Source organism: Vespa crabro, chromosome 12 (assembly GCF_910589235.1).
Source record: "Vespa crabro chromosome 12, iyVesCrab1.2, whole genome shotgun sequence".
NCBI classification, from domain to species: domain Eukaryota; kingdom Metazoa; phylum Arthropoda; class Insecta; order Hymenoptera; family Vespidae; genus Vespa; species Vespa crabro.
Genome location: NC_060966.1, coordinates 3510820 through 3520819, shown reverse-complemented (window position 1 = coordinate 3520819; position 10000 = coordinate 3510820). Strand labels below are relative to the sequence as shown.

The 10000-nt window shown below is 28.8% G+C and overlaps 4 protein-coding genes across 9 annotated transcripts in view; 3 read left to right on the top strand and 1 right to left on the bottom strand.

Moving 5' to 3' along the window:
• The window catches only part of LOC124428405 (b(0,+)-type amino acid transporter 1-like), a 7029-nt gene extending 5247 nt beyond the window's left edge, over positions 1-1782 (top strand). For all 3 annotated transcript variants that reach the window (XM_046972374.1, XM_046972372.1, XM_046972371.1), the window contains exons 3-4: positions 139-1437; positions 1562-1782. In XM_046972374.1, coding sequence (XP_046828330.1) covers positions 139-1437; positions 1562-1623 — 1361 coding nt within the window. In that variant the 3' untranslated portion in view covers positions 1624-1782. The remainder of the gene's footprint in view (positions 1-138; positions 1438-1561) is intronic.
• A 464-nt stretch (positions 1783-2246) lies between these two features.
• On the bottom strand, positions 2247-4072 carry LOC124428408 (sorting nexin-16). Its single transcript, XM_046972377.1, has 5 exons — positions 3847-4072; positions 3221-3502; positions 2832-3140; positions 2613-2740; positions 2247-2533 (listed from the first exon to the last, which is right to left on the bottom strand). The coding sequence occupies exons 2-5, from the start codon at positions 3485-3487 to the stop codon at positions 2494-2496; spliced, it is 744 nt and encodes a 247-aa protein (XP_046828333.1). The 5' UTR covers positions 3488-3502; positions 3847-4072; the 3' UTR covers positions 2247-2493.
• An 888-nt stretch (positions 4073-4960) lies between these two features.
• On the top strand, positions 4961-7616 carry LOC124428308 (conserved oligomeric Golgi complex subunit 6). Of its 2 annotated transcripts, none has more exons than XM_046972238.1 (9): positions 4961-5126; positions 5225-5499; positions 5569-5713; positions 5803-6014; positions 6094-6317; positions 6390-6781; positions 6844-7005; positions 7085-7246; positions 7333-7616. In XM_046972238.1, the coding sequence occupies exons 1-9, from the start codon at positions 5049-5051 to the stop codon at positions 7564-7566; spliced, it is 1884 nt and encodes a 627-aa protein (XP_046828194.1). In that variant the 5' UTR covers positions 4961-5048; the 3' UTR covers positions 7567-7616. The 2 variants fall into 2 exon arrangements, with proteins under 2 accessions (XP_046828194.1, XP_046828195.1); XM_046972239.1 differs by having other exon boundaries at positions 4987-5126; positions 5183-5499.
• A 338-nt stretch (positions 7617-7954) lies between these two features.
• Positions 7955-10000, top strand: part of LOC124428508 (serine/threonine-protein kinase N) — an 80777-nt gene continuing 78731 nt past the window's right edge. For all 3 annotated transcript variants that reach the window (XM_046972635.1, XM_046972634.1, XM_046972633.1), the window contains exon 1: positions 7955-8423. In XM_046972635.1, the coding sequence (XP_046828591.1) occupies positions 8400-8423 (24 nt within the window). In that variant the 5' untranslated portion in view covers positions 7955-8399. The remainder of the gene's footprint in view (positions 8424-10000) is intronic.

Below are 10000 nucleotides of genomic sequence, written 5' to 3'. Positions count from 1 at the left end.
TTCGCACAGATTGCAACGAAAATATTTCTCTTTTCTTCTTTTTTTTTTTTCCCCCATTTATTTTCCTTTTAGTTTTATCTTTTCCTTTCCTTCGTCGATCAAGAAAAATAAAAATATTCGCATTTTCTCATTACTCAGGTTCTGGAATATTTGTATCACCGGCCAACGCTTTGGAAAGATCCGGATCCGTAGGATTTTGTTTAATCATTTGGATAACCTGCGGTTTCCTGTCACTATTGGGTGCTTTGGCATTTGCGGAATTGAGTACGGTTGTACCACGTTCCGGTGCGGAATATGCTTACTTCATCGAAGCTTATACTCCTCTTCACCATTACGCTGGACAAATACCGGCATTCATTTGTTCCTGGGTATACGTTATACTTCTAAGACCGGCCGAAGTTGCAGTTGTAATATTAACATTCGCTGAATATGGTGTACAACCATTCTCTTATTACCTTGACGATTTGCCAATGGATTCGATGGACCGATTAAAAAAATTAATCGCCATGCTAGCACTTGGCCTAATTACATTTACGAATCTAACGAGTGTTAAACTTTACGTTAAAGTGCAAAATTCATTGACGATATGTAAAGTTGCAGCTTGTATTCTTGTAATAGGAGGTGGTATATACTGGTTAAGTACTGGCCACTTGGATTTATTAAAGGATCCTTTTCGTGGTACAACAACATCTGCCGGTAACATAGCATTGGCCTTTTACAATGGTCTTTGGGCATACGATGGTTGGTCATCGGCTGCTATAATAACAGAAGAAATTCAAAAGCCAGAGATCAATATTCTCAGGAGTATATTAATAGCTGTACCAACGATTACTATTTTATATGTGTCAATGAATTTGATGTATATGGCTACATTAACGATACCTGAAATGATAAGTGCACCTGCCGTTGCCGTTTTATGGTCAAAAAGAGTACTTCCAAGTTGGTTAGCCTTCGCTATACCACTTGGTGTTGCTTTCTCTACATTTGGATGTGGTCTTAGTATACAATTCAGTGTATCACGATTGTGTTACGTCGCGGGAAGAGAAGGTCATGTACCACGCATATTCAGTTATGTACACATGGAGAAATTAACGCCAGCGATAGCTGTAGCGTTTCAAGGAATACTCACATTGATATGTCTCTTATTAGGAGACATTACCGCTTTAATAGAATTCGCAAGTTTTCTTACATGGGTTTTTTATGGTTTCGCGATGATAGCCCTTATTATTATGAGAAGGACTAAACCTAATGCATCTAGACCATATGCGGTACCTATTTTTATACCATGGTTGGTACTATTAATTGCTATTTTTCTAGCAATCATTCCTATCGTTTATGAACCATCATTCAAATATTTGTTCGCCGTTGGATTCATTATGTGTGGTATATTCGTTTATCACGTCTACGTGTATAATAAGAAAAAAAGCTCTTTGTTAGGTAAGTTTCTTTTCTTTATTATTATTATTTGTCTTTTTTTTTTTTTTTTTTATTTGTTACAAAGTAAATTAAACGAATCGAGAATTTTTTTTTCTTTCTTTCTTTCTTTTCTTTTCTTTTGCAGCTAAATCTACGTACCTGATTCAAGCATTGAGTTTAGTTGTTGCTCCAGATAAAGAAGACTGAGCTTTTATATTGTAGCCAATGTACATAAGTTGGCAACAGCTACTTATCATTTTAAAGTGGTTGAAGATTCTAGGATAAATTATAAATTTTTTGTCGATAAATACTGCTTATCACCAACACACCTATTTTGTTTTTTTTTCTTTTTTTTTTTTTTGATATCAATAAATTTAAATATTCGAATATTGCATTATTACTCATTTTGATCTCATAATGCAATTTCGTTATTAAATATAAGATACATATGTATGTATGTATGTATGTATGTGTGTGTGTGTGTGTGTGTGTATGTATATATAATTTTAATAGTGGGATTATTACATATATGTCGATTTTTTTTTTTTTATGTCAAATCACAAGTATAGAAAATATTATTAATGAGATTATTGATGTTTGATCTTCAAAACCATTGCAATATGATATGAAAATTTTTATACTCAATTTATTTTTAACAATTTTCAATGTATATTATATACTAAACATCAATTCGTGTATAATGCCTCACGTGGAAAAAAAAAAAAACATTCTTACATACTATATTGTCTTTTAAATCTTATTCTAATGATAAATAATAAAGATTTAATAAAAAAATTACAATTCACTCACTAGAACGATTCGTATAAATATTATAAAATATGTGCAAATATCTTTATAAATATTAACATTTGAAATACTTAAAAAATTTCTTCTATATTCAATTACTTGTAATCTTAAATAATTATGAATACACAACGAAATTACAAATTTTACATTTGCTGGAAGGATTTTAATGATCTATGTAAATCCTTAAACAGCGTATCCTTTAGATAGATATCTCTCCTTAACATTCAAATAAATATACAATAAAATCCATCTAATTTTTTTTAGAGGAATTTATTGATTTGCGCCACATTTAGGACAGATCTGTCTTTCGCTGAAACATTTATAAATGAGTAAAATCAAAGATGAAGAAACGTTTAAAATCTTAGAATCTCATTAAAAAAGTTCCATACCTTAACATCTGATGTAGATTCTTTTGTAATTCATTGCAAAGTGCGGATTCTGCTGCCAGAGCATTATCTCGTTCTCTAAGTTGTTGTCTTAAATGATATATTGTGTCTTCCATTGCTTCAAAAATTGCCTAAAAAAGAAACATTTGTTTTACCATAACTATCATCCTTTATATCACAAAATATAGTTTATTATTTGAATATAGAAGATATTTTATTTACCCTAGATTCTTCTGCGGTATCAGATAACGCGGGTGGTTCGTCGAGACAAAAAAATTGTCTAACACAAGCACTACCTATCAGAATTGGATTACTTAATATCCCATTAACAAATGCTTGTAGACCACGTATCCTTTCTTCTAAAAAACTAGGTGCAAAATTGTCTCCAAGCCATTTTTTTTGTGGTAAAGACAAATGAGAAATTGGAAGTTTTTGTCTTCTCAATTGAGCAAATAAGCGTACAAAATCTGTATATCTTCTAAATACAAACCAACAATCACCATTCTTTAATTCTATACGAAGTTTGTATACCTAAATAAAATTATAACAAATGTTTTTCAAATTAAAATTCAATTGTTATATTTTAATATAAATATATATTATATACTAACTGTAAATCTAGCTCTCTCTTCCATAACTTCATATCCGACAATAGGTATTCTTAAATCATTGTTTGTTAAGGGGGGTGGAAGAATGTTAGAATTTGTATTCTCATTAGGATAATTAAATCGTTGTATGGAAAACGAGTTCGAACGGCCAGATCCATCCGAATCAGGACTGTCGAGTACCCTTATGGATCCTGCTTGAGAAGTCCTTGCTTTACTAATAGCAAGTGTAACTTCGCTAATACATCCCACACCAGTCTCTGAAGTAGACATTTTACCACCAACAAACTAAATAAAACCATGCATACTTAAAAACAAATAAAAAAAAAAAAAAAAAAAAAAAAAAAAAAACAAAAAAAAAGGAAAAAAAAAGGAATACAAAAAAAAGTAAACTAAAATCAAAAGTAATGAAATTAATATAAATAAGCAAAAAATTAAGGAATAACTTAATAGCATTATATTATACATAATCAATATATACTTTATTTAACAAATCTAATTATTAAGCAATAAATAATCTAAATAAAACAAAATAATAGACAAGCCTTTTTACTAACTCTATTAAATTGTAATATCGAAAATACTCCATCACAGAAAACACGTAACAATTCTGATAATTAAACGATACTAACCTCGCTTATGTTAATCAAAATCACAACGAAAGGTACAATGACCTATAAATATGATATTTTATCAACTTTCATGAATTTTTTGGAATTCATTTTCTTGGTATAAAAGATACATGAGTGATATGAGGAGTCAATTAATTAAAATACGATATTTACGTCATACACCAAAGATTACTAAACAGTAACAGATATCCATTAAATTGTAAACATGCAAGAGAGTGCAATGTCCGAATATTTGATACATTTTTTTCTCTCTTTATAGTTGCAATAATAGTAATAAAAATTCTCTATATTTAGCACAAGTTAGGGAAATTTAATTTTAATAATGATTTAGATTGTTACATCTGTCTTTCAAATGATTCCAATCGACTGTTTGAAACTAACCAATCAGATTCGTTGTTTTTAAAGGAGAAACGTAGATGATTTCGTAGTTAATGTTTTTATTTTAATAATTCTATTTTTACATATCGTTATTGTTATATTGTTTAATTATAATCTATATTAAATTGCGCTAACTTTGAAACAAAAAAGTGTATACATTTATATAAATATATATATATACGTATATATATATATGAACATATACAAAGTTACTTTGTTCGTTGTGCGCAAGACATTATGCGCAGGCGGTTAAATAAAAATTGAATTATACAACCTATTGTATACATATATATATATATATATATATATATATATATATATATATATATGAGTGTAATATATATACAACATATAAATAAAATAATAAAAAAAATAATAATAATTAGTATAGAAAAATTGTCTGAAATTGTAAAGAAATATATTAAATTAATCAACTTTTCTTATTGCTTTAACCTACAAATAATATGTTTTAGAACATTAGTTAATATCCGCACTTCCTTTTATTGAAAAAATTCTCAAGCCTACACATAACAACGAAATTTTCCATCAGATAGAAAAAATGATATTTCGTCTGCAATATTTTCGGTCTTTTTCACGATCTAATTGGCAATATAGTTTTAATGCATTTACGTACAATCTACATAGGAGGCGCGTCAATCAAGCGAAACTAGTGACATCTCCTACACAAAAAGAAAAGTATATGTAAATATATATATATATATAAAAATCATTTTTTTTTTATCACACTTATGTGACGTATACCATATAATCCGTCATAAGTTAAAGAGTATGTGTTTTCATAATTACGAAAATAATTAATTGCAATGAGCGAAAAAAATACTAATTCGGCTTTAGTTAGACGGGTTAATAAATTACTCGAATCAAGAGTAGAACATGACAAGGTATGTTAAAAAACATGATTTATTTATGTACATTTAAATAAATCTTATTTTTGTAGGTTTATCTCTATTTCCTATTTTTTTTTTTTTCTTTTTTTTAGGATACATTGGAAGCTTTGAAAGAACTATCAACATTTTTTACGGAAAATACATTAAATGCTCGTCGTAATTTAAGAAGTAAAATTGAGAGAAGAAGTCTTGCCATTAACGAAGATTTTTTATCTGCATTTAGGGAAGTCAAAACTTGTTTAGATAATATATATCAAGATGTTTTAGCGATGAATAATTCAGTTCAGTGTATGACAAATCGATTACAAGTTACAAAAACTAAAACTTCACAACTCATTGAACAGACAACGAAACTTCAAAATGAAAGGTAATTTTATTCATTAATTGTATATAATTAATTTTATAAAAGATTTATAATGTTAATATGAAATTTTAGTCAAATATTGTCCATGCAACAAGAAGTTGCAAGTGCATTTATTAAGAGTTTTCAATTATCTCAATCAGAGATAACGAGTTTACATGGGTCACATAGAGAATCGCCAATAACGGAAGAATTTTTTATTATTCTTAATCGAGTACAGGTAATATTTTTGTTTTTTTTTTTTAATCAGATAAGATTAAATTCATAAAGTATATTTAATTTATTTAAATAATCATATTGAAACTTAAGGAAATACATAGCAACTGTAGAATATTGATGCAATCTGGATATCAAACATTGGCATTAGATATAATGCAAAGAATGACGCTTCTTCAAGAAGCTGCTTTGGAAAGGTTATATAGATGGACACAGAATCAATGTAAATATATAGAAGATGAACAATTGGCATTTTTACTTGTTAAAGCTATGGGTAAATTGCAAGATAGGCCTGTTTTATTTAAGTACGTTTAACTATTTATATTTATATTTTATTATATTAATTTTCACTTGATAATTATTTATTAAAAATTTGTTTATTAGATATATTTTAGATGAATATTGTGCTAATAGAAGAACAGCACTCGTAGGATCTTTCATAGATGCATTGACATTAGGTGAACCAATTGGTGGAACACCAAATCCCATAGAAATGCATGCTCATGATCATAAAAGATATGTTGGTGATATGCTTGCTTGGTTGCATCAAGCAATTCCAATAGAAAAGGAGAACATATTGATTTTAGTTAAGGATTGTGATAAAACTGGTAAGAAATTATTAAAAATAATAATATTCTTAATGCATTATTATATGCAATTATTATTAATATTTATTATAGATGTATCTGATCAAATTAAGCAATGTTTAAGTAATATTACCGAAGGACTTTGTCATCCATTACAATCAAGAATAGAACATATAGTTTCTGTGGAAGCTCCAGCTACTGTATTATATTCGGTTACAACTCTTATAAGATTTTATCGTGCTATAATTCAACAAGTTATACCAGATAGTGTTCTCGATTCAACGTTATATGATTTGTTAGTATTAAGCGAAAAGAGCTTTCTCAGTAGATTACAAAGAGAAACAAGAACAGCTCTTGGAGAAAGAGCTGAACCACCGGGAAATGATTTAGTACCAGCACCATCGGTTTCAAGATTATTATATCTATTGAATGAAATTTTATCTGTAGCTAGTATAGCAGAAGATAGAGAAAAGGATATGCTTCAAGTAAGTATAATTGCATTCAAATAATATATACAATTGTGTAGTAATAAAATATATCTTTATAGATAGTATCGTGTATCATTGATCCATTATTACAAGAAGTTAATGAAACAGCTTCTAGACTACCAACAGTGGACATGGCTGTTTATCTTCTTAATTGTATGCATCAAATACAATCGACATTAGGATTGTATGAATATATGGATCAAAGATTGGAACGATTACAGGTAAAACGATTAATTATAATTTAAATAATATATTATTATTTCCCACGTATTAATTATTTCATTTTATCGAATAACATAGGCTCAGTCCGATGCACAAATTGATACCCTTACATCGGAACAAGCTAGTTCTTTGGTTGCAAATTTAAATCTCGGATCAATATATACTATTTTACAAGGACATGAACAAGGGCCGCTATCTGATATCCCTGGAATGGATCCGTTAAGTGTAAAAGAGTTCACGGTAATAAACAAAGTTTATTATCTTTAAATTTTCAAATCTTTGTTAATATAATATTTTCAATCTTACATATTTTTTATTTTATACAGAACAAATTGGAAGCATTTTTAGTAATGCCAGATGTATTATTATTACCACAAATAAATCTACTTCAGAGTAACAATCATTGTGAGGTTACGAAGAAACGTTCGTTCGAAGTAATCGGAGCTATTTACAAACAGCTTTACGAAGCTTGTCACGATACAAAAAATTTATATAAAAATCCTAACGGTCTATTTACCAGAACACCCGAAGAACTTTTACAAATATTAGTTTCTCAATGATTTCGAGCTTGGAAAATGAATATGCTTAATAAAGATGTACATAAACGCGACGACTTGTAATTATTATTTAAACATTTACATATACGTACATATACATTCATATACATATATATATATATATATATATATATATATATAAAACTCAAGAGAAATTATTATTAACAAATTTAGGCAGATCATATAATATAATATGTATTTAGATGTGAAACATTTTTAAAATCCATTTCGATATTCGTATTTTCTTTTTTCTTTCTTTTCCCATTGGACAATACTTTCGGTTCGTTTCGAGTCGCAAGGCTTTTATTGGTTCTTTTGTGTATATACAAGGTCGATGGTGGGGATAGCGTGGCGCGCGACTCGTTTCGCGATTGGTTCGACATTCTCCGTCCAGTCACCGCTCTGTCGCCGGTGGGAACGCATTTGTTACGTGTTTCTCTCTTTCTTTTTCTCTCACTCTCTCACACTCACTCACTCTATCTTTCTCACTATCTATCTTTCTCTCTCTCTCTCTTTCTCTCTGATTCTTTCTCTCTTATTCGCTCTCTTCTCTTTCTATTTCGTTCGCCACGGCTCCGTCGCGTCTATCGTTCGTTCGACTCGGTAGAGGTAACATCGCGTCGCGTACGATCGGTAAATTTCATAGGTTATTCGATAAATTACGAATGAGAAAACATGTATCGTTCGTCCGTGTGTAAAAGGTGAACGAAATAGATGATAATGCGCCGGCCGTAAAACCAACGATGAACAACTGTATAGTTTTGTGCGAAAAGATAGACGGATAGATAGAAGAAAGGAGTAAGTGAGTGAGTGAGTGGAGCATTATAGTGGCCAAGATGGCGGAATCAAGTTATTATCAGGTGAGTTTAAACATTATTTTCTATTTCATTAAATTTAATTTATTATTTTCATTCGTTTATAAAGTTTCTATCGTAATATTAAGAATTAATATCTCGTGAATGAAAAATAATATTATTTATCGTTCTTCCAATTCCTTTTTACTCAACTTCGAACCTTTTTTTCCATCCAACCATCTTACTTTCTTTTCTTCTCTTATATTTTCTTTAATCCCTTTTGCTTTTTTTTTTTTAACTCTAGCCCATTAGACCTGTACGATTATATCAATCATAGGAATGTATTGTTATTGGATTGATCGATATGGATCTTAAAACGATTAAGTTTATCCATGACCACCTACGAAAAATTTAAAATGACCTCGAACCACGTATAGGTAGATTGCACCTGACTCTCTCTCTCTCTCTCTCTCTCCCTCTTTCTTTCTCTCTCTCTCTCTCTCTCTCTCTTTCTCTGTCGATTCCTTCGAACTCTTGCAAGCCCCTCTAGTGACTTTACAAAGCGAGTTCTGGTAACACCTGCTTCTTTTGCTTTTCTCGACAAGTGGTATTAACTATTTTCCTTGTTTTGTTGGGAATGATCTTATGATCTCTTAAAAAAAAAAAAATAAAAAAATAAAAAAAAAAAAAATAAAAAAGTAAAAGAAAAGAAAGATAAAAAAAGGAAAAAGAAAAGCAACACTATATATATATGTATGTATATGTATATATGTATATGTATATATATATATATATATATATATGTATGTATATGTATATATAATAATAATAATTATAATAATAATAATTATTATAATTATTATTATTATTATTATAATTATTTTTAATATCGTTTTAACGAGGAAATCGTTTTGTTCGAGAGGGAAGGTGTCCTCGTGTGTTCATTTTGCAGGAAGTTCCAAGGCAGGAGATACACACATATGTATATATCTATGTATGTGTGTGTATATATATATATATAGAGAGAGAGAGACATATATAAAGAACATATACGTGTTCACATACCACACCGGTTTTCTGATTCCGAACTTTCACGTCAAACGCGACGTCCGCTCTCGGTGTTCTCTCGAGCGTCATCGGATCGGCGCCGATCGCGGCCGAGAACTCACGTACTAGTTTTGTACTCGATTCTCTTGTTGGTCCATTTCCTCCAACGCATGCTCGATTTTTATTATTATTGTTATTATTATTGTTATTGTTATTGTTATTGTTATTGTTATTATTATTATTATTATTATTATTATGATTAATTTATTATTATTATTTTTTTTTATTATTAGTTTATTATTTTTATTATTATTATTAGTTTATTATCGTCATTATTTTTTTTGTATTATTATTAGTTTATTAATTTTATTATTATTATTTTTTTGTTATTATTATTATTATTATTATTATTATTATTATTATTATTATTATTATTATTACTATTTCTTTTTTTCTTTTTTTATCATAGTACTCCAAAATTATAATACATAGTGTATGTCATCCGTATTATGGAAAAATTTTATTAAAATTTTATTTTTGCCGAAATACGATTTTTCATTTTTGTTTCATTTTTACTTCTTTTATTTATTTTTCCT

Coding starts and splice junctions, on each gene's coding strand:
- LOC124428408 (XM_046972377.1), bottom strand. CDS start 3,487: ATGTCTACTTCAGAGACTGGTGTGGGATGTATTAGCGAAGTTACACTT. Junction 3,141..3,220: donor AAGAGAGAGCTAGATTTACA/GTTAGTATATAA, acceptor AATTTTATTTAG/GTATACAAACTTCGTATAGA. Junction 2,534..2,612: donor AATCTACATCAGATGTTAAG/GTATGGAACTTT, acceptor TAAATGTTTCAG/CGAAAGACAGATCTGTCCTA.
- LOC124428308 (XM_046972238.1), top strand. CDS start 5,049: ATGAGCGAAAAAAATACTAATTCGGCTTTAGTTAGACGGGTTAATAAA. Junction 5,127..5,224: donor CAAGAGTAGAACATGACAAG/GTATGTTAAAAA, acceptor TCTTTTTTTTAG/GATACATTGGAAGCTTTGAA. Junction 7,006..7,084: donor AAAGATTGGAACGATTACAG/GTAAAACGATTA, acceptor CGAATAACATAG/GCTCAGTCCGATGCACAAAT.